The following is a 24503-nucleotide window of genomic DNA, read 5'->3' as shown; positions in this document are numbered from 1 at the left end:
ATTAAAAAATTTTGTGATGTTATAAATTGTGTGATGTTGGTGTCTCTTTCATAAAATTGACCTATCCAACTACAGGAGATGAGGAATCAATTTCATTATGGGGCGCATTTCGACTGATCGTCGTAAAATACAAACCAGTCTCAATAATGCACAAATGGTTACTTAGCCATTTAGTGAAAGTACTGATTAGTACGACTGAATTTGTGAAAAATACATTGCTTTGTTTGTTTGCTATCTTGTGATCGGTTGATTTTGTATATTAAAGTTATCCTGGTAACTTGCAGTAGAAGAATTGTTAGATATGCACTATTGACCAGGCGTGAGGTCAAGATGGCTGGATATTGGCTGACTTCAGTTAATATGGACCGTGACAAAGTCGAGGTCCATAAAAACGCAAATAATTTGTCAAATTTATAGGGTTGACTTAAAAAAAAAAAAAACAAAGAATTCAAAATCCTATCAAAAGCTGCCTACAGAATGAACTCAGAACGAACTCTTGTAACGAGCTAAGGATGATGTGCTAACAGCGGAGAACGAAAAAAGGGGGAAGTTTGGGTCGAGTTGATTTTGGATGTGACCCATGCGCCAATACTACTACACTGCGTTTCTCAGCTGATGGCCTGGCGCGCTAAGGCCGGTTGGTGTTGTGAAGTACTATTCATGTGATCTACATGAAGTGTCTAGTTTAGCTCTCTGTTATGGCTTCAGTCACAAGTTTGATAAGGGAAAAAAGGGCTTTCGATTTTTGCATGAAATGTCTATAATAAAAAATACTTTACCACCGACGGGAAAACGAATATCATGTTATCGTTATCGTTATAAAGAATGCGGAAAAGCTTTCAGCTCAGCTGTGGAAATTTCCTGTTTCCTTTCTCCATATTACTGATGAGTCTAAGCAAGAAACTATAATCTCTTGGGTTTCAGACGGAATGGTGTGACAAGAATTCGCACGCTGTTGCGGACCTCTGTTTGGATTTAGGGACATCGATGAAACATTTCTCTTTGAAATTCAAGAACCTGTTAAAATTATCTCATAAACAACAAGAAGCTGTTGCAAAAATAGAAATATAAGTTTCTCATTTTCACCCAAATCTCCTGCTTACTTCCAACAAGGTCATACATATCCCTCCCTCAGAAAACCGAGACTGCAGGAAATTAAATCTGCGGTAAGGTATTTAACGCATGCTCGGATCGGTCTTTCAAGTTTATTCTCGGAGAAAATCATTGGGGGACATGTATTTTAAACTATAGCTTTTCGTTGTTCTTTTATTTCTCCTATTATTTTTTGTCATTGTGGTTTTATTTCCCTTAATAATGCGTGGGGTTGTCGTAGCAAGTATTTTTCTCGTTGTACACTGTATGTGTGCGGTTATAAACGCTGAACTCGTCCGCGATCAACCGTCTACAAACGTCCTAAAATTATCGATTTCGAGAAAATCCCTGAACTCTCAGCGACGTTTTCGCCGAGACGCGAAACACGAGGAAGATGAAGATGTAGTCAGCGTAGGAGGAGACGGGAAATGTGACAATCCTGCCATGGATGAAGGCAGTAGAATAGAAGATAATTCAGTAAGTCTAGTGCATTTTGCAGGTTTATGCTTTGTTTACAAAGAACAGCCATATTTCCGCATCTTGTAACAAGGGTAGTTGCAATTCATTGGAACCTTTTTTCTTTTCTTTTTTATAAAGTGGAAGTTTGAAAACGAAACAAAGATGAGTATTTCCATCAGCTGGATCGGTAAAAAACAGACTGGAGAAGCTGCGGTGAGTAGAGCTTTTAATCACGACCCTTATTTTTCGCTTTACGAAAACTACGTCGTTTACCTCAGCGATACCGATGCATCTACCAACTGAAATTAGTATTCGGTTTAATTTACCTAGTGCGGATCACATGATGATCGGTGATGTTTAGACAGAATTATAGGCTCTCAGTATGTGCAAACTTTCTATCAAACCTTTGCTCGATCTTACGGCTCTAGCAAGTGTTTTTGTTGTTAAATTTTAGGTGCTTTTTATCCCCTGCAGTTATTGTTTATCATTAATCATAAAATGTCGGTTATTGAATTATGAAGGACAAATTACCATGGTATCCAAAAATTCCTCAAGGAATGCCCTTTTTTCTTAAGGGATATGCGCATGAAGTTTTGGCTCGCAGTTTTCTTTCGTTTTTTTCCTAACAAAGGCAAGTGTAACATTTATAGGGAAAGATTTAGACGAATTTCCATGAGATTGTTTAAATTTGACATGGAGTGGTACTATTAAATATCAAATGATTTTTAAGTCTTTAGGATACAGATTGAATTTTATGTCTGACTGCACTGATTAAAAAAGCAGTTGTTTATTTTCTATTTTAACACACTTAAACAAATAATGGGTGAAAGAAGCATGTGTGGGTAATTAATAGCCAAAAACCCCTCATTAAAAAATCATTAAACAAAAAGAATTAAAGAAAAGATGAAAATAAGGAAATGGTAGAATTCTGCTGTGTCTTGTAAAACTGAGGTAGATTGATGATCAATCTGCCTTGATCAATTGATGATCAATCTACAGTGTAGCTCTGTGGAGGTAGATTGATCATCACAGTAAGTCAACCCTTTCATTCCCAAGATCTTGTCAGTAATTCTCCTTACTGTCTGCCACAAAATTATTATGATGTTGATTCTGGTAATTTGGTTACTGCTTACTTATAACCTCCTTTGTGATATTTTTCTTTATTCTCATCACTTGACTGCTATTATAAGGAAAAATTTTGCCCTGGTCAGTTTTGGGGTAAACAGGTTAAGTTAGGTTTTTTTTTACAAGTTTTTGTGAATTAACCCTTTAACTCCCAGAAGTGATTAACATAAAACTTCTCCCTACAATATCCATACATTCTTCAGCAAACAGGTGATGAGAATATTCAAACTTATCAGGTAGAAGCTGCTATCTTGATCTAGCACCAAGTTCTCATAACTAATTTACAAGGAAATGTGTAGCAGCTACAGGGGAGAATTAACATTCATATCTTGGGAGTTAAAGGGTTAAAAGGAAGTACCATAATGATTTAATTTAGTGCCCTCATTCCAATTCCACTGTTGCACAGCACTTTTCAAGGGCTTTGGGAGATATATAAAACTGTATAAAAGTTGTTTGGAAATAACTCTTTATAAAAATAAGTAATTTAAAAGTTTATGTTGTTACTAAATGCTTTTTAAAAAAATGAAATTGTATATTACATTTCTCTTTTATGTCTTTCTTTCAGACAATGCTACTGTTGGCCACAACTGAGCTGATGTTTTTCTTTAGCAAACCTTCAGACCTTTACAGAAGGTAAAAAAAATGGATATTATTATCATTATAAATAGTAATCATATGTATCCATATGCCTTTGGTCAAGTAAACACAAACTTCCTGGATGGCTGGTCATTTTGTTTTTGTACATGTAATTCTGGTTGAGATATGTCGTAGTAAGGACTGTTCTGTTGCACAGTTTGTTTTTTTCTGTTCTCCGAAGTTGAGTTGTGAAAATCAAAATGACACAATGAATCTTCAGGAGGCAGCTTAGTTCCAGGAGGAACTATCTGAAGCTCCTCTCTAATGAATCTTTGCTTTGATCCATCTTTCAGATAGTAGAGAACTGGCTCTCCTTTATTCACAATTGATCTATCTATGTTGTTGACCTTCATAGACTTGAAGCTCTTTTCTGTCTGCCTTCCAACTCACCAGTTGCATACAAGTACCTCACATTCTTTGAGGAGTTGAATGTCCTCTCCTTCAAGCCAACATGTCTTGAATAAGGGGTTGAACTCTTTGCATCAACCACCTTTAGTTATCATTGATCGCTTCAACAGGACTCTTTCTCGTTAATTGAGTCACTTCATGGTTCAAAGCTGAGAGAACTTTTAGAAGTCTTTTCAACTGTTCAGTAAATCTCTTTCGGGATGTGAAATTCATCTACTGACCTGATACTGAAAACTGAACAAACCTTCACCCAAAGTTTGATGGATTTGCTCAATGATTCATTGATCTCTGTGATGGTCCACATTCCCTCTCCTTATCCTCACATCATGCTTTTCCATTTCTTTTGTGACATCACCTATGAATTCATGCCCAGGATCGACCTTAAGAACTTTCGGCCATTTTTTAGTGATCCTCTCTAAAGAATCCCTTGAGGTTAGCGGTTCAACATCTTTGTCATCATTTGCACTCAGAAATTTTCTTCTACATAAGAAGGGGATGGCTTGTTTTCCTTCTTCCTTTCTGATGACTAGTTTTCCTTCTTGATGGAATACCTTGGATTCTTCTCACTATTATTGTTCTTGGCAATGGAACTGTTTGAAAACTTTTTGGTCTTGGGAAAGGGATTGTATTTTCAACCTTTTTTGTTCTTGGCAAAGGGATTGGTTTCTGTCTGTTCACTACTAATTAACATGTATGGTGTTGATCTTAGTTTTTCATCCACATTCTTAATGCCAAGTGTCTTTTGTAGCTCTGGCTCTGTGAGGTACAAGGTGTTTTTCATGTTTTTTCATTTCAAAAATATCTCTCATTTTTATTTAAGATGAAAAAATACTTGTATTTATCATCTTCAATAAAAATGAAGAAAAACCCTTTTTCGTCAGAGGAGAAAAGTTCAGAAGAATATTCATGATTCTTAATGATAAATTTTTGGAAGGCAAGACTGTTACAGTTAAAGAATTGTGATACTGGTTACTCACTTGAACTCGACACATTGCAGAAGTGTGATATTTGCATTTGAAAATGCATTCAACTCTTTGTCTGAATACCTGAATTCAGTTCACAAATCTTGACAAGAATTTGATTACCAGAAGAACAGAGTAAAAATATGGAATGACTGATAAGATTTGAATATGATGTTGAAAATCCTGAGAGATCTACAATACAGAAAGTAAGGGATAATAATAATTATTATCCCTCCCAAGTTTTTTCTGATAGTCTTTCTTGATCTGTTCCTTCAGAGTTTTGTGATCAACTTTCTCACTGTTTTTAGCTTTTTAGTCTGAGCTTCTCTTTCAAAACACGATATTGCTCAAACTCAGGCAATATTGAGTTGAAATTCAATATCTGAGATCATGGTGGATTATTATCATGAAGAATAATTTACTGCTTCAAAAGGTTTTTTCTCTGACATCAAACATCCCAAAACGATTGTCTAAGACAGTTGATCAGTTTATTATGTAGTTGTTCAATGAAGCCAATTGACAGATCATATTGTCTCCTTGTTGCTAATGACAACCAATCCCCAGTTGTGAAAAAAGATCTGTATCTAAGGAGTTTAAAATTTGAGAGCATTTTTCAATGAATTCATCAAAATTTTTAGTCCCTCTTTATCCAATGTATTTCCGCGGGCTTTTTGCAAGACTTTCAATATTTTAGTTTCCAGCAGGAATTGTTTCAGCAGAGAATTGTCTTGTACATCATCAAAGCTTGGAAAAATTCAGGCTTTTTGTTGGGATTCTAACCTGCGATATGTCTTGAATGTAAGGCAGATGCCATACTGTCATGTGAACTTTTTTTCAGGGATTACATATTTCATTTCTGTTGCAATGACTTTGAAGACAGTACTTCCTAATTTTTTTTTCCTAAAGATGTGAATTGAACTTGTCTGTACTTAATTTCAGAAGGATAGATGGTAAATGTAACTTCTTTTTCTTGTTTTCTTGTTTCAGTGAGGACTTTGGAAAAACTTTCAAACATGTGAATGCTGAAGTTTTTAATATGCATATCAGAAAGGACAGTGGAATCTTGAAAAGCCCAGTTAACCCTAACAAGGTTAGTAACTCTCCCATCTTGTGTCTCTACATTTCCTTGTTAATTATGGCCGAGTTGAAATAATAGGGTAATTTAGTATTCTCAACTGAGTTGATGATGTAAATTTGGCCACCATAAAGAGTTTTAAAGCTGACAGTTTGAGCGTTAGTTCTTTGTCATTTGCTCTGATGAAGGGTTAGCTCTCAAAATGTCAGCTTTTAAACTCTTAATGGTGGCCAATTTATGTTATCATCTCAGTTGATTAATATGCTAAATTACCCTGTTGTACACAGCACCTCAGTTTGTCTAGAAACTTACCACTTTCATTAAGTTGAGAGAATGTTGTATTTTATCAAGAAAACCCTTAAATGACTAGTTTGTCTATTCTTATCACCTGTTTCTATATTAAGTATTGATCTTGCAAGGAGAAGCTGCACATTGATCATGAAGTGGGTTTGATTTCTGGGGGAGACTGAAGAATTATTTTGTTTGTTCCACACTCTTGACAAGACAAATAACAGCTTCCTTTACTGAACTATTGTCATTTCCACTGTCACCTCAGTCTGAATACTAACTGGGACTTAAACCCTTCAACACCCAAGGTTTGATTATTAAATCTCTCCTCTAGCTGCTAAACATTTCCTTGTAAATTAGTTAGGAGAATTTGGTTTTGATCAAGGTAAAAATTTCTACCTGATAATTGTTTAGTATTCTATTCCTTTCCTGCTAATTAATGTATGATATCATATTAGGGAGAAGTGACATGTTTTAAAATCACATCTGGGAGTTTACAGTTTAATGTGCTGTTTACCATTATACCACATTATCATCAACTTATTTAACTGTTTTCTTGACTGATGCTTTGATTCTGTTTATTTTGATTTATAGGTTATTCTAGTTTCTCACAGCATTCCATTTTTCCCAACACAATCTGGCCTGGTTATCACCAAAAATGGGGGAAAAAGTTGGGAGAAGATGAAAGTTCCATTTCAGATCAGTGGACCCCTTCTGTTTCATCCATGGAAGGAAGATTGGATCTTGGCAAGGGCTGTTGTTAATGGGATGGTAAGAAGGGTTGACTTTTCGAGAACTTTCTAATTAACTGACTTAGACTGACTTTGTAAGCGACTTGCTCTGTCAATAAATGATTACATGTCTTGAGTGAATGACTCACTGACTGATTCTTTTGGTGGACTAACTGACTTATAGACTGACTGACTTATATACATTCAGATTGAATGACTGACTCACAGATTGACTGACTGACTGATTTACCTGCAGTTTGACTGACTGACTAACAGATTGACTGACTGACTTACTGAATGACCTGCAAATTGACTAACTGACTAACAGATTGACTGACTGACTTAATGAATGAGCAGTTGATTGATTGACTGACTAACAGACTGACTGTCTGGTTAAGAGAGAGATCAAATGTTTGACTCACTGAATGACTGACTGACTGACTGCCCAACTTACATATTGACTAACTGACCAATAGATTGACTGACTGACTTACAGACTGACTGACTGATTTATTGAATGACCTGCAGATTGTCTAACTGACTTACAGATTGACTGACTGACCTACAGATTGACTGACTGACTTACAGACAGACTGACTGATTAAGAGAGTGATCTATTGTGTGACTCACTGAATGACTGATTTATTCATGATCACTTCCTTGAATTTTGTTGCTGCCAAACAGGCCAACTTAAATGCAAAATTTGCATCAACAAACCATCTTGTCTCCTCTATATTTTATAGGCATATTTATCAACAGACTTTGGACACAACTGGAAATTTTTACAGAGTTATGTTAGGAGCTTAAAATGGTAAGAGAAAAGGCGAGATGTCAGTTCAAAAATTTTCCAGCAGGTTCAAGTTTTAGGTTTCTTTGTTTTATTGAAGTTGTTTGAAACAAATGAAAATAAGAATAAAAACTGGGGTGAACATTGAACTGGAACATACACTGTTTGTGTATACCCAACTAGATGTCATCTTTATTTCAGAGGAACTTTTAAATTTTGTTGTTTTGATTTGGTCTTAGGGGTGCCATCACAGATACGAAAAAGGAAGAAAACACAATTTTAATGACAGTCTCATCTAGTGAGTAACCTTTTGGTGACTGTGCATCAATCAGCATGTAAACATGTAGCTGCTTTGAATTGTTTGATCTATTGTGTTTGTTGTCTTGCAGTTCTGGAAATAGCTTTTTATTTTAAAGGGGCGATAATGGTATTCTGAAATGTCATAGCTTTTGCAAAAGGTTCAAAACATTTTCTTAAATTCTCGTCAACCTCTTAAATGAGTCCCAAAGTTTTTGTGCACATAGGGTTGTATCTTGGTCTTGAAGTCTTGCACTTGTTTTATACAGTGAACAGAAAGCTAAAATGAAAAGCAAAATGCAAAATGTCCTCAGGGAGCATGCCAGTTTGAACTTAATGTACCAGTACCTATTTTTCAGGTTGTGGGAAGCTCACTCAGTTAATTTTCTTTTGCATGAACAGCTCCTGTAGTTAATCCCAAATCTGGAAAAAACTCACATAATTTCGAAACTCCTATCCATGTTGAGCAGAGCACAGAAAATAATTTTCTTTGGTTGCCATGCATGTATCTGCTCTGGTAATATTATAGATGATTACCAATCAAAGTGCATGCAGTATTTCATTTTATGTTTTGTGTTGCCAATAGATCAGTTTTAATTGAAGAAAGTGTATAATTTTGTTAATTCTGTAATCACGTGTCTTTAAAATTAACAGATGCTAATAGCTTCCTAAAAGGAGAAGCCAAGTTGCTTAGATCAAGAGACCTTGGAGAAAAGTTTGAATGTAAGTTTTAAAAAATAGCTTTAAATAATAAGATAATTTTTTGATGAATCAGACATTTCCTACAGAACAAGTTGGAAGAATAATTTCTGCTCTTTTTCACCTTAGTCTATGTACTTTGAAAACGTTTTTCCTTTTTTTGACATGATGTAGTCAGCTCTGTTAAAAATCATAAGGTTTTGACCGCATATACTTCATGTCTCTTCTTCAATTGATAAGATTAATTGATCAGACATTACCTTATGCATCGTGCTTTGCTCATAGTGCAACTAATATTGATAGCTGAAATGCAGATTAACCATTTTATCCAGAAGTGATCAACACGTAACTTTCCCTGTAACATTTATACTTAATCCAGCAAACAGGAAATGAGAATATTCAAACTTATCAGGTAGAAATTGTTGTCTTGATCCAGCACCAAACTCTCGTGTCTAATTTACAAGGAAAGGTTTAGAGGCTAGAGGGGAGAATTAGCAATCAGATCGTGAGAGTTGAAGGGTTAAGACTTTATATTTGGACAATCTTCACTTCATTGTGTTTGTGATTTGCTTGCTTCTCTTAGCCATCCACGTTCAGCATGTTTACTCCTTTGGACTTCAGGGCCATTTCCTCTTTGTCTCTGTGCGCCACAATATGGTATGTTAATCCTATTCTTTACATGATGTATTACATCCATTTTGAAATCACTGTGATCCTTGCAATCTGATTGGCTCTCATTGCTGCATTTTATTCTCGAATTGCACCAAGCTCGAGACTTTTCAAAGGCGCAATTTGGTGACGGGGAATCAAGAAATGATTGCCAGTAGAAAAATTTTAATCATTGGTCGCTGGCAATCTACTTTGAAGAAAGGGGGTAAGTTTCTAAAGAGTGGTGCTGCGTCGGTGGGAGAGTATAACAGGGTAATTTAGTATTATCAACTGAGTTGATAACGTAAATTGGCCACCTTAAAGAATTTCAAAGGTGGCATTTCGAGCGTTAGCCCTTCGTCATAGCGAAATATATTTTGAAGGCTCACGTGACTTCTTACGACTTTTAAAACCCTTAAGCTTCACAGGAAACTGATGAAACATGAGCCCCTATTCCCGGAACCCAACCGGGACTGAAGTACTTAAGTGTCTTGTTTTTACCATGTCTTGGTAAAATATGGAGCGTAAGACAAAACATTCCAGCAAAACGTTTTCAGCAAGAAATAATCTTTAATTATAGACCTTAATTAGTAACTGCGAATAGTTTATCGTGGAGTGAATATAGAACAATTGGGGACTTCCATTATTTAGATTACGCTCGACAATTGCTTGGAACATCTGAAGAGAAGGAGGTGCCGACAACGCGCTGGTGATAGTTGTGCTTATAATTTTTTATTTAACTTATTCTTGAAAATTATCGAAAATTGTCTTGATCGCTAAACACAGGCCACCAATTTGCCAACTTTCACTGCAAATTTAGTGATCAATATTTTTTTCTACATACTTTGATAGCCAAAATGGTGTCAGTTTGGAGTGTTATGGACCCATTCATTATTTATTTATTCATACATGTTTTATTTACTGTCCTTCTTTTCAGAATAACAATTCCCGCACCATGCATGTGTCCAAGAATGGAGGAGATTCATGGGACCCTGTACAAGTGCCAACTGTAACACCAGAAAGGGTATTGTCGCTTATCATTGAAACATTTGTGTTATTTATCAAGCTATAGCCTACAGAGCAGGCGTAGTTTTGGTGAGGGAGTGCTTAGTATATTCTCAGCGAAAATTGTGGCCGCCATCTTTGATTTTAATGGCAGCTTTTGATCGAATCGCAAAACGACTGTAGCCCGTAGCCACTCAAGTTGATCATTCTTTTTTTCTTGTACAGTTTTATTCCATCATGGACATGTCGGAGGGAATGATTTTTCTTCATGTTGATGATCCTGGAGGTTTGTTACGTTCATTCATCTTAAATTCGACTTTATTTTTATTTGCCAGTGTATCTTTATCTCAGTATTTTCTCAGCGAAAATTATGGCTGCCATCTTTGATTTAAATGGCAAAGGAAGGCTGGGAAGGCTTGTACCAAGGGGGTCAAAAATAAGAAGAGGTGTGGGGGTGGGGGAGTGAATATTTTTCGCCCTTCCCCCCACGGCCGCCTGTATCTCCAAATCAGACGTGGTTGAATAGACGATCACGAGATTCGTAACGTTAACTCGCCCTAATAAGACGCCTGCACTGCAGGTTATTGCTTGAAGGGTTTTTCTCCGCGTCTTTCAGTTTTCCTCCTTCCACAAAAAAACCAACATTCTAATTCCAATTCCACCTGGAAAGAGTGGACAAGAAGAGCAACCCTGCTAAATTCCAATTATAATAATTCCAATCATTTTTATTATAATTATTGTTACTATTGTTATTATAATTCTTATTATTTCTAATGTAATAACGGTATTTCAATTTTAGATACTGGTAGAGGAGTGTTGTACACCTCAGATGCTGATGGAATTGTGTTCGGTGAATCGCTCCGAGACCATGTGGTACGTTAAGCATGTGTCTCTTTTATAGTGGAGCTCGCAGAGCGTAGCGCCATAATTATACAAAATAGTAGTAACCCATCAAGCCGAAAAAATTGGGATGTATGACTGTACGACCGTACAAGGTGCTACTTTTATCATGCATGGTCAACTGTACCGCAGGCACGCCAACGCCACGGCTTTGTCCAGTAGTCCAGTGGTCAGTGCACTGGGCTCCGAGTCGGACGACCCGGGTTCTAGTTCTGGCCGGGGCAAGGCGTTGTGCCCTTGAGACGTGCGGGTAAAAAAAAATGCGAGCTCCGCTTTTAGGCTTGGCTAAATCTATATATTAATCTGAATATACTAGATTGAAAAGGAAATCATTTATGGCCCATAGTAGCTTTCCTCCTTTTAACCATTCGACCCCAATGAGTGACTAGCATCTAATTTCTTCTTACAATATCACCACTGAATTTAACATTAAGGTCATGAGAATAAACCAAATGATCACCAAGTAAAGAAACTCTTGATTGTTAAGCAGATTCTCCTTGTCAGCACCTTATAAAATGTAAAGAGAACAGTATGGAGAATGTGCATCTTGATATTAGGCTGTAAAGGGTTAACCCTTTCGCTCCCAGGAGTGGCTAAAAATTAAATTTCTCCTTGAAATGCCAATAGGTTTTTAAGCAGAAAGTTATTGAGGAGAAACAAGGAGACATGTTCGATTAAACGCCAAATTCTCCGCACTCAAATGGTGAGAAATTTTTGGAAGATAGTGCAGAGACTTGATGGTTAGATCTTGGGAGTGTAAAAATCAACCCACTTGTAGCCAAATTGTTAAAGAAGGTTTTTTTGTTTGTTTGTTTGTTAGTACACAAACTATGGGGAGGTAACTGATTTCTACAAAGTGGAATCAATGAGAGGCACTTACTTAACAGGCCGCATGAACCAAGGTAAGCATCGTAATATTTAATAAACCCTGAAGCTAAAGTCTTGCAATAGAATTTTCTAAACGCTTGATTTATAGACAGTACTTGGATCTACATTATGATGTACAAACTCGCGCGTTGGTATGTACTTGAAAAATTGTCAGGGCAAATTTGTTGAATTTTCTTTGGGGTAGTTGATCCGCTATTGGCAAAGCTTCAACTTCTTACACAAACGTTGAGACACCCCGAAAAATAACAGTGTTGTTCATCAAAATTGATTATCAATGAAACAGTGGCTACAAATGAGGACATTTTAGAAGTGACCCTGATAACAGAACCGGCTCTGTAAGCTTATGTTTTACATTGTTATTTAGTCATGACATTTACAGTGTATAAAGATATTGTGATACCAGGAAATGTGCATACCTGGTGATGGGAGTAGTTTTTTTTTCTCGAAGTGATGAGAGACAGCTTCTCAGATAGAAGAATTCCGTTCGAAAATGATGACCCGTTTATATTTTCCGAGTACGAACACGTATACACATGTAACAGTACCTTGACAAGGTCGGCTTGCAACGAACAAGTCTTCTTGTAGTTCGTGGAGTTGTAGTATTTTAGTGCGGTCAGTCTCTTCTTTAAAACAACTACGTGTCAATAATGGAAAAGCAAGCTCACACGTACTAATGAGACAGACGCGTATGTCCTTAGGTGCGTATATGAGCAGTTTATACGCGAATACGCTGATATTTATACGCACATACACTTGCATTTATAAGCATATTATGTCGGTTGACGTAATTCTAAGCGGTATTGAGTTTTGACAAAGTATGAAATCCTTGAAGAAATTGTAAGTGGGAAATGAACAACCCAGTAGGTTATTTCCTAGTTTTAAAAACGCCAACTTTCGGAAAAAGGAGGAAGAAAAAGCTTTTTTTTTCCTTCTTTTGAAAGTGAGTTTTTTATGCATGAAAACGAAATATCATTACAATTACCTTCGTTTTAAAGCACAGGCTTTGGGCATCACGGAAATGGCTTAGATACCGTTAGCTGTAAATTTTTGATGAACTTTCACATATCAGGGGAGTAGGGGTGGCGCAGTGGTGAGAGCGCTCGTCTTCCCCTACCGTGGCCCGGGTTCGATTCCGGGCCTTGGCGTCCCATGTAGGTTGAGTTTGTCGTTGGTACTTGTCCTTGCTCTGAGGGTTTTTCTCCGCGTCCTCCGGTTTTCCTCCTTCCACAGACACTAATATTCCAATTTCAGTTTCGACTTGGAAACAGTGGACAAGCAGCGCCATCTCGTGCAATGTCCATTACTAAATTCTAATTTATTTCCACGAACTGTTTATTTTACACGTATATTTATTTGTTCTCGATTTCTTTGTAACTCCTCAGACAGGAGTATAACGTCAATGATTAGTTTTAACCGTGGTGGTGAGTGGAGCACTATTCCCTTGGCGGATGAACAATGCAAGAACGTCAAGCGAGAGGTATTTCATGAGCACCTCGTGTACAATAACGCCATAGGCTGATACGGTTCTCTGTTCAGTTACGTTCTGGTCAACAACTAGATTAGAGCAGTTTTCGAAATTGAGTGTCGTAAAACCAAAAGCAAAGTAATCCCAGTGACCAATCAGAACAATGGTTAACGTTATCATCAACCAATGAGAACTCGCAGTGAAAGCAAGCAAATTGGTCAAGCGCGGGAAAACGCGGACGACCAAGCCCCGATTATTTTTAGTTTGGCTTTTGATTGGTTGAAAGGATGGTGCGAGTTTTCTGGACCAATCGCAAGGCAAAGTTAAGTAAAACCTTTGCAATCCCAGAATACTTTCGACACTCCATTGAAAATTGCTCTATCAGCGTAAGATAACTGTTGCTCCGTTTTTTTCAGTTGTGAGGATTGAATTCATAAAGGCGACAGGAACGTAGTGATTTTCACGCTTTGTAGTTCAACCCACGTGGGTCTTTGTGAATGCTTTTTTGCCCGGGGCACAAAATGGAAGATTCAGTCAAGTTTCCGGCAAATATGTGATCGAGAACGCTTGGCAAATTTGAGAACTGGCTGCCTCCGAGAAAGCTTTTAAACGACATTCGACTTAGAGGAAAAAACCGTTGTTAGCAAAATGTTCGTTCGATCATAGAAGTGGTTACTTAATAGGATAGTCGTTAACCCTTTAACCCCAAAGAGTGACTGACTTCTAAATTCTCCTTACTATATCAGGCCTGAATCAAACAGTAAGGTCATGAGAATTAAAGAAACGATCACCCATTCAAGATGCTCTTGATTGGTCAACAAATTCTCCCTATAAGTACCATAGGAAATATTTAGAGAACAGTGGGGAGAATGTGCATGCTGATGTTGGGGTGTAAAGGTTTAGGAGAAAGTATACTGTATGTGCACAGTAGCGCAGAAAAAAACTATTTTGTTTTATTGTATTCAGAATGAAAACTTTTGATTGTGAATCTATTAGCCAGGTGAGAAGTGCTCTCTTCAAATCCATGGCCGTTTCAGTCGAAGCAGAGGTGTAGAGTTTGCCATGGGTCCCTTGAGCATTCCTAACGCGGTTGGTATCATACTTGCTCATGGTCATGCGGGTAGTGCCTTGAACAGAAACGTGGACGTGTGGATGACACGTGACGGAGGGTACACGTGGAATAAGGTAGGTTCAAGTGAAGACCAGTCTCCTTTGCGGCCTTTGATTGGTCACGTCACGCAGCGCTTTATTGCGAGAGTGAGTTGCGTGACGGAACTAAATGATGGCTGCAAAGGATGCTAATATTGTTTAGAAGTTTGTTTTTTTCTCTGGATCGAATGAAAGCTACAGACGAGAAAAGATTGGGAAGAGATTGATATCTCCCCAGCCCTTTCTGTAAACAGGTTATAAATAGTACAAACAGTGCACAAATAGTGGTCTTTCGCAACATGGGTCCCTTGGGTCTTCCCGCGCTTCAGGGGCTTGGCTTCTTTTTACTTTGAGTACAGTGTGGCTCCTGAAAAAGTTTTTCGCTTTTTTCTGATTCGTCGTTGTGATTGCGTGGGTGTAGGTTTTCCTTTTCTTAGCTTTTTGATTGGTTCAGAAAAATCGCGCCACTCTCTCAACCAATCAGATGCGAAACTAAAACAAATCCCAATTTGGTCGTCCGCGTTTTTCCCGCGCTTCAGGCAGTTTGCTTGTTTTCAATTTGAGTTCTCGTTGGCTCTTAAAGGTATTTTCTTTTCTTCTGTTTGACGACATCTAATCGAAAAGTGCTCTAAAACACTCAATCGCAAAGCGTTGCATTAGTGATATCTGTTGTCTGTAGGTTCTGAGTGGCTCGCACCATTACTCCATTGGAGATCATGGAAACTTGATCGTGGCTGTACCAGCTTTCAGCTCTGCCACAAAATATCTCATGTGAGTAATGTTAGTAGTTAGGTTAACAAGTGATGAATAACATTATCGCTTTATCCACTTCTAGGGTTTTTGTAAAGATTTACAACAAAGCACCAATTTAAGAGGAGGAAGGATCAAACTTGTGGCCTGTTCTTGTCACAGTGCAAGAGCGAGGTGTGGGGTGGGAGGGTAGAGGGGAATTTAGCTAAGGCTTTCGAAACCGCTTTCACGACTGCCGAGATCAGTCTTCTCCAGGACTCTTATCACCCGGTCGATCAGACTTCACGATCAGCTATTATCCCATTTACTGAAGGAGACTCGTTGAGGGAAAAAACTGCTGGAACAAAATTTTGCGGAGTAGCGTGTTCCAGACGTTCGGTTGGTGAACGGAGCAAATAATAAACGGCGTAATAATAGCGGCAGAGCGAAAACGAGGGAAGTTCCGATCGGTTCGCGTAGAGAATGTAGTTCATTACGAGACCCGACCCAACCTCCCTTGTTTTTAACTCAAGCCAGTTTTTATTTTACTCCTCCGCTACATTCGCGCTGTTTACAATCGCGCTTCGTTTTCTTAACCCTTTACACCCTAACATCAGTATGCATATTCTCCCTACTTTTCCTATACATTTCTAAGGGTTCTAAAAAGAAAAATTTGTTTAAGAATCAAGAGTTTCCTGCGTTGTTGATCATTTCCATAATTCTCATGACCTTAATGTTTTATTCAGGGATGATATTGTAAGGAGAAATTAGATGCCAGTCACTCTTAGGGGTTAAAGGGTTAACTGACTGCTTGTTGTTAGAGTGCAATTGCTGAGTGAAAATGTTTGTTATAAATATTCCTTCACGGAGGAAATTATTGACAGATGAGGAAAATTTATTCATGTTTGAAATTTTTTTCAGGTATTCAGTGAACGAGGGCCGCTGTTGGTTCAAGCATCCTTTTACAAACCGCGACTTCACTGTCACCGGGTTGGTCACAGAGCCGGGTGGAAAAACAATGAGGTTCAGTTTGTGGGGATTTACTTTACCTTCAAGAGAGTGGCAGGTTATCACTGTGGACTTTGAGAACGTACTCAAAAGAGCTTGTAAGTTGCCAAAGTTTGCTGGTTTTCGGTGAGACTCCGCGCGCCTTGCCTAAGAACAGAAGGTGATAAATACCATTGGGATTTCAGGAAGGGGTGCGTTTTGTGGTTGGTCCAGAAAACACACGCCTCTTTCTCAACCAATGGCGTTATGGCCACTCGCGTTTTCCCTTGCGTTACTTCGCCCGCCGATTGGTCCAGAAATCACGCACCACCATCTCGACTAATCAGATACAAAGCTATACCAATCGTGTCCTGGCCACCCGTGTTTTCCCGCGGTTTAATTCGGTCGGTGATTGGACTAGAAATTTCCTGCCCAATTTCGAACAAAATGTAGAAAACAATTAAAAAGGCTTAACTCTTCTTAAAAAGTTAAAAATTTTTATTGATGGTGAATGTTTTTGAGCAGGGTTGCCTTTTTTGTTTTGGCGTTTCTGCACAAACAAAGAATTTAATTTCGCCAATTCGTGCGTTTTACAGGTCATATTAATGATAACTGAACACTAAAATGGCTTCCTAAGCCGTTGCGCAACTGTATTCGTTGTTGATCTTTCTTATAAAAGAAAATTTTGGCTGTTTTATTGTAAACAAGTAAGCGCTTGTTTCCTCTTAAAGTTGGGGATTAATTGTGTTTTCAGAAGTTGCAGAAATCAATCCTTAATTTTACTCGGCCTCATGCGATTACATACTCCAATCAATTGCAACTTCGTATTCTCTCGTGTTTCCCGCGCTCGGACCGCGCCGGTCACATGTATTTACCCTGAATCCTTATTGGCTTTCTTTTACATTTCCCTTTGCTTTGATTGGCCGTTAAAATCATTTGAAATGGCTCCTGATGGATGTTGTTGTTCTCTAGGTAAAGACGACGACTACGAAAAGTGGATACCTCACGGTAAAGGGGCGAAAAACGGATGCTTGCTGGGTAGAAAAGTTTACATTCGAAGACCAAAGAAAGAGAGTCTGTAAGGAAACAATTTTGACTATTATCTACATACATGACCGTACGGTCTCCTCTCTGATGCCTAAAGATATAAAACTCCAGCGTTAAAACGCATTTTCAAAGGTAAAGCAACAGAGCGGTCAAACATTGGGCATGCGCAAGGGGATCAATTTTGGCCGGACGCGCGTTAATTTCCCGCGTAAAATTTCAAATGGAAATGTTTAAGAAAGAAGCGTTGACACGCCAGATACGCGAAACTTAGTACTAGAGGAAAGGTATAGACAGCAGATCTCGTTAGTTATTCTCCTTACTGTTAGCCATACAATTCTGATGATGTTAGTTCGGAGAAATTGGTATTGGATCAAATAATAATCCCCTAATTGATATTTGTCTCTTTTCTCATCACTTGTCGTCTTAATTTTGTATTGATGTTCTAAGGAGAAATTCTGTCTTGGTTTCTCATGAGATTCAAAGGGTTTAAGGTTGTTCACGAGGGGTAGTTAGCTAAAGTATTTTAACTGTTGTTTGTTTGCAGTTGTTTTAATGGAGTGGAGTATATCCATCAAGAAAAAAGTAAATGTTGTGAGTGTACACACGATGATATAGAATGGTAAGGTAGCAAAGAGTGCAACGGAACATATCATAGTTTGTTCCAGGCGTTCAGTTTGGGAAACGGACCGAAATAATGAACGGCGCGATAGTCACGGGGGAGTTAAAAAAACGGGGGAGGTTTGGGTCGAGTGGCATTGCGCGACCCGACCCAGACTTCCCTTGTTTTTCAATTTTCTGTTTCTATTGCGCCATTTACCATCTTGTTTCGTTTTGTTTAACTGAATGCCTGGAGCTGGCTAAAGATATATATATACATATATATATATATATCATATATATATATATATACATATATATATATATATATATATATATATATATATATATGTTATGGTTCTACCCTAATTGTTTATGCAATTTGTTGAATTCCAGTTAATTTGAATAATTCTCTCTGGAGGGCTCTAGTGTATGTGGAGTAGTGGAGGGAAAAACCAATGGGCAAATATGAAACATGAAAGCCACACACGGAGTGGGGTCAAAATGGCGTGTGATCCATCTTGCTCTCAGTTTCCGCGCTGTTTCCTAGTTTTTCAGTGTTGTTGTTGTTGTTTTTTTCACCTGCTTAACGGAAATAGTCTAAAACGAAGGAATGTTCATGGTTTAGTTACGAACTGAATTGCTCCCCCGCAAACCCCGTGGAATACTCTTCATTGGACAGTTTATTGCCGTTTTGATGGATTTGCCAATATTTTGTTCTTTTCGTTTTTTCTTTTTCCTCAGCGACTACGGCTATCATCCAAATGGAAATGATTGCGTGAGGGACGAACATAAACCTCCAGAGCTTTGTATACATGGTGATGTGGAAACAGACAATTTAGGGTCAGTAAGGCTTGTGTTGTGTGATTTTGCGGTTTGACACTGCGCATCCATATGGCGCATAGTGTCACGCGTGACCAGAGTGACGAATTATGGTATATTGTGGCTATGTCGCGACAATAGCAAATCAGTATTGTGATTATGCTGTTTTAAAAAATTCATGTTGTGACTGATCTTTGTCGGTTTGGCTTGTGTTGCTTGATAAATGAAACTATTGGATCTGAAGAAAATTTGGCCGATAGTGACGTCATCTAGGCCGTCATCTGTGCCGTTATCTGTTCTCCAATAGATCAAAGATAAAAACTAATAAAACTGCCTGTATAATTCAGCTTAATATAATTTGTTGTAGATATCGACGTATTCCAGGTGATCAGTGCTGTGGAGGTGATCCTATTGTGAATAAGTATTTAGACACACAGCAGCTCTGTAGAAATGCCTCATGGTACGAATACGGGATGAATTATGACTATGAGGCAAAATTTGCAAAGAAGGTAAGAACGCCGTTTTTTTATATTATTTTATTCAATCGCTTGGGAGCGGGTATTTATTGTGAGCGCTACGGCACCAGTCTTTTTTTCACCCGCGGGAAAAGTCTAACGGCTTCAGCAACGCGAGCTGGCGAGAGGTCTGCAGGGGGTCTGGTACTGATGATCATTATTAGTGCCAGACCCCTTGCATACTTCTCCTCGACGCGTCTCAAATCTACAGGGTTCATAATGAATAATGAATATTCGAAGAGTTTAAGGATTTCCACTTCAGAGGAAATCCTTTAGTATCTAACTTTTTTTAACTTTGTCGTTAGATCGCCGTGGACTTTTTTATACTGCGTATTATGTTTTACTGCCGAGCTATAAAATTTATCATTTTTTTATTTACTCGAGGCTTTCGACATTGTCGATCCTAGCAGTATGCATGACGTGTTTCCATATGAATCAAATGTTGGCTTAGCTAACCTTAGCTTGAGATCAGGCCCCCATTATTGGCGCTGCAGAACGCGCGTTTCTCTGTCCGCAGAAAGATTTGAGACGACTCGGAGAGAAGTGTGAAGGGGGTCTGGCACTAAAAACTTATTATAAGTTCCAGACCCTCTCGTTCCTCAAGGTCATATCCTTCCCACGGACGAAGAAACGGTCATGCTCAAGCACTATTCGGCAGGCTAAAGTCATCATAGACTGAATATTTCTAGTGGTCTTCGTTCTTTTCCCCGTTTACTTGCCACTCACTCACGCATCACAGATACCGAGGCAGTGTTTCAACGTAGTTAAACGGAATTCTTGATATATTAACTCTTTCACTCCCTGGAGTGACCAAATATGAGTTTCTCCTTACAATACCAATACATTTTTAAGCAGAAGGGTGACGAGAAGTAAAGAACTTATCAAGCATGGGATACCATTTGATTTCACACCAAATTCTCAGACTTAAAATTATAAAAAATATACGGCAGACAATGTAGAGAATCAATCCTCAGATCTTTTTCTTTTCTATCTGTAGAAGGCGCACAGTAAAGGTGCGGTATGGATAGTCTTTCCTATGGTTTTGATTTTGATTGTGGCCGGTGTGTACTTTGGCAGAAAATACTGGAAGGTTCATAAAATGTAAGTGCATTTTTATCTTACACGATGTGATATAATCTCTGTTTCAGATAATCTCTATTCAATGGAAATTTTATTTAAATCAAACAAAATTGAATTCCAACCGCAAAAAAAAAAAAAAAGAAAAAAAAAAATTCTAACAAGTTTATTCATCGTATGATCCTGTCGTCCTCAGTCACACAATCGTACAGAAAAACAGAAGAGAAAAGGATGAAGGAAAAATAAGTTACTTGCAAGTGCCTCCTTTCCCCCCCCCTAAACAATTTTGCCTGAAACTAGTGACCATTTTGTTACCTCCAAGTAACACTGAAACGGGAGAGAGGGAGATGGAAATAAAGGTTTTGGGAAAAAAATCTAGAAAGTAGTGGTGCGTGCCAAGAATTTTCCAACTCATTGTAACCTGGAGTATCTTGAGGAAATGTCGCATTACAACTTTTGTTTTGTATCATTGCAGCCGCCCCTCTTATCGCTACTCTAAACTTTCTCAAGACGACGTGGAAGAAATGGAGGGCTCTGAGAGTTTCAAGTATGATCCCAGACCCAAAGGATTGCGGGCGTATCGAGATTGTGATACCAGTGATGATGTAAGTGCTGCCTTTGCTAGTCTCATGAAGACGAATGCTTTTTTGAAGAGGTGAAAAGGAGTGGGGGCAGGCTGAAGGAATTTGGTTGTGTCGCTATAAATAGTGCTTGATCCCTCTCCCCCCCAGCTGTTAGCACAGACAAATCCCCTCTCCATCCCCTCTGAAAACCATGCGATTCCACCCAAAATCCTCCTCCTCCCCCCCCCAACCCCCACCCCCCTTGCAGCGATAAATAAGGACTGATTCCCAAGGGAAACTTTCTGCGGAGGTACGGTATTTCAGGGAACGCATTTGAAGAAGGCAACTCTCTAGAGGAAGAATTTCAGATACGGGTTTCCCTTGAGTAGTAAGTTTCAATCCTGCCCCATAGTAAGGGAGGTGGTAAGAGATTGAGGGAGGGGGGTGGTGGTGGGGTTTACAGAGAGAATTCCAGCGCTCACGGAACCACTCAGGTTTGTAACGAAATCTTCATTTTACTTTCACAGGATGCAGCAATGATCGACCTGTGAGCCTGATGTGGAAGCTTTCTGACACCAAGATGTACATATAGTTTAAGCATAATGATGATTGTAGTCTAGAAACATCTGGCAAAATGTGTGTCATCCTAGGCAATAATAGACGTAAAGGAAGGATCACTGTTAGTAGCTAAGCAACTGCAGACCAACCCCTCCCCCAACATTAGCCTTAATTTGTTATCAGTTGAATGTTTTTGGAATAGGGGAGGGGTAGGTGCGCAGCACTTGAGATACTGACATGGATCATAAAGGGACAAAGTACTTATGTAGATTAGTTTTTAAGGATCGTAAGTTATCACATGGATATAACTATAAAGTGTTAAAAAAGGAAAGTTTCGTGATACCTTTATAGAGGATCACTGAAAATTTCATTATTTATAAGCGCAAGAATCTTAGCTCGATTGATCGATTTGATTGTAAGGAAGCTTCGCACAGAATCATGTAACTTGCGTACAAAATAAGACAACTGTATTTATGGATCTGTCACGCAATGCGAACAACATGACTACAAGCCAAGCTTGGGTATTTAAAGTGTAAGCTTTATTTTGGAGATTGTTAATATTCATTATCTGCGTGTCGGTGTTTATTTTCATGAGTATAGTACCTAGTCACCAATATTATTGATTAGCTGTGATAATTTTTAAACGTAACAAAGAATATTTTTCAATTGAGTGTCTTTGGCTATCTGGGAATACACTTTGTGTCCTCACTACCCCTCTGAGATTGAGCAAGTAAACCATTCAGCTGCCAGACTTAAACCAAACGCGTCTTGCTCACTATCGTTTTCCCGCCCTTCGGTCCGGTCACATTTTGATTGGTTCCTGGAGATATTCATCTTTGCTCTGATTGGCCGTTCTGACCACCTTGGATGGCTTTATGACACTCAATCGTAAAAGGCCCTAATGTATTCTTGTTGAATGTAATTGGATGGCGTTGCATCCTATTTACAATGTCACGCAATAATTGTTCCTCTTTGAATTTGCTACAGAAGAAGAACTCCTTTAGAAACCGAGGTCCTTTACCTCGCTGTTTCTGACGGTGTCTGTAATATGCGTGAAGAAATTTTGCAGAGAATTGCAATGTTGCCGATTATGCATATCAATTTTGGCATAGACCCACCTCATTTTGTAGAAAATAAACTTATCAGTGTTTTCGTTGATATGCAGCATTTAATTCTGTTTTCTTCTCTTAGAGTAGCTGAGCCTTATAAAACATATCAATTGTTTAATCTGAGATCACATGCAAAGATATGTTTTGTACGCTCCGCTTAGTTTCGCCTCCTTATTTCTAAATGCTGCAGCTTGCAGGGGGAGGGGGAGGGGGAGGGGGAGGGGGAGGGGGGGTTATCATTTTTGCGTCCATTTTATCGTTATTTTTACTTCACAGGAAAGGCAATGCACAGATTTTATCATACTCTCTCTTGAAGGAAGAAAAAATGAGTCAACTTAATTAGGTCTTTTTAAGCTTTATCTCAGCAGAATAGCAATGTTTCATGTTTATTCGTAGCTTCGTTGCTCAAATATAAAAATTTCAAAATAATACTGCTTTGGTTTAATTCATTTGCTTGTTTTATACTGAAATCTGAGTTGTCTAGGTGTCTGAGTATTTGAATAAAGTCTTTGTCGTTGAGTTACACAATTTTCATTTTCAAATTTGTTTTTCAATCTATTTTCAATTTCAGAGCACATTCCTAGAGATAATAGTTCTTGCAATATTAATGTAACCACCGTCCTCTCTTCTTTTCATCGTACACAATTCCTACATCTCCTTCGTTCTTGATAAGCTGGCAGAGCGTGCAAAGGAAATTCCGTGACAAATCTGTGACGTATCAGCCTTCGATTGGGTTAGGTTGTTAATCCATATTCATCAGAAATTGTGCAATTTTCAGCAAACTTCGCTTTCCCATTTAAGAGTGAACATTTGTCCTCCCGTTGTGCTCAAGAAGAAATGATTCCGGTTGAAATAAGACCTGTACAGATGAGAAACGACAGTTTTCTGTTATTATTTTACCAGAAGGTGAGCTTTCCTTCTTGAAAATGTTGCCTTTAACTCTTTCAGGGAGGTGAAGGAGTCATATCCTCGTTGTTTCACGCGTCAACAAGTATTAGCTTCTCGGTCTGAGCAGCTTTTCGACTCAGATCGATTGAGTACGGATGCTGACCTCCACAGAAACGCAACCTTTAGTTCTGGTATAATGAATCGCATAATGTCTCTTGGTTGGCGTAAATTACGAAGTTACACAGAGAGGGGACAAGATTTTGTAGTTGAACGCTGCCACGTGGAGTTTTAAAGAGTTGTGGTTGGCGAATTTCTTCCCTACAGAACTTTTGCATAACAAAAACAATGCAAAATATTTATTTTGATTTTGTATTTCTTCGTAAGATGTTCTTTTTAATCTCCGTGTAAGTTTAAACAGTTGGCAGGCGCCTGATCACATCGAAATTTTTTTTTCAGAGAGAAAATAGTGGTCTGAAGAACGATGGTAAAGCGAACGAACTGGAAGCAGTGGGCATAAAGACGATAGGGAAAAAGATAAGAATTTTAAAAGTTTTGTAGTAACAGTAGTAAAAATGGTGGCTGTCTATCACATATCCGAGCTTTTGATAACTTTACACGTAAGTTTCACCAACTGTTTGATGTTGTTCCCTCTGGCTCCCGCTACAAGAGGTTATTTCGCAACAAGCCACCATTTTTGAATTAATTTTGTAATGGTACTGATTTTTCAGCAGACTTAGGCATAGTAAGATTTATTTTTTCTCCTTTTCTTGCTCTAGTTTAGACACATTTATCTCAGAAAATTTCGTGTCATTGAGGTAGTTGAACATTGGTTGAAATTTGGCGGGAAATCGAAAGTAAAAATGTTAATTACGTGTATTACTGATCGCTTAGTCGTTGTTTGCCTAACAGTCAGTAACAAAATAATTTCTCAATTGAAGTGGCGAAAAGGTGATATTTTTTAAGGTGGCACTGTAACAAAATACCCTATACGAGGGCT

General features: G+C 38.3%; 1 protein-coding gene across 1 annotated transcript; it reads left to right on the top strand.

Annotated features, from left to right (window-relative positions):
- Nucleotides 1-1195: 1195 nt before the first annotated feature.
- On the top strand, nt 1196-22667 carry LOC131784889 (sortilin). The gene is made up of 24 exons (XM_059101721.2): nt 1196-1569; nt 1690-1764; nt 3242-3309; nt 5670-5772; nt 6640-6816; nt 7520-7587; nt 7803-7861; nt 8515-8583; nt 9143-9216; nt 10145-10231; nt 10438-10498; nt 11012-11085; nt 11933-12014; nt 13383-13477; nt 14462-14650; nt 15294-15385; nt 16265-16449; nt 17303-17408; nt 17922-17996; nt 18719-18817; nt 19164-19305; nt 20309-20412; nt 20864-20993; nt 21479-22667. Exons 1-24 carry the CDS (start codon nt 1315-1317, stop codon nt 21500-21502), a joined length of 2493 nt encoding a protein of 830 aa, XP_058957704.2. The 5' UTR covers nt 1196-1314; the 3' UTR covers nt 21503-22667.
- Nucleotides 22668-24503: the final 1836 nt, after the last annotated feature.

This window comes from Pocillopora verrucosa, chromosome 11 (assembly GCF_036669915.1).
Source record: "Pocillopora verrucosa isolate sample1 chromosome 11, ASM3666991v2, whole genome shotgun sequence".
Classification (NCBI taxonomy): Eukaryota; Metazoa; Cnidaria; class Anthozoa; order Scleractinia; family Pocilloporidae; genus Pocillopora; species Pocillopora verrucosa.
The sequence above is the reverse complement of the archived record's forward strand: the minus strand, read 5'-3'. Positions and strand labels throughout refer to the sequence as shown.

Coding starts and splice junctions, on each gene's coding strand:
- LOC131784889 (XM_059101721.2), top strand. CDS start 1,315: ATGCGTGGGGTTGTCGTAGCAAGTATTTTTCTCGTTGTACACTGTATG. Junction 7,862..8,514: donor TTTAATGACAGTCTCATCTA/GTGAGTAACCTT, acceptor TAAAATTAACAG/ATGCTAATAGCTTCCTAAAA. Junction 14,651..15,293: donor GAGGGTACACGTGGAATAAG/GTAGGTTCAAGT, acceptor TGTTGTCTGTAG/GTTCTGAGTGGCTCGCACCA.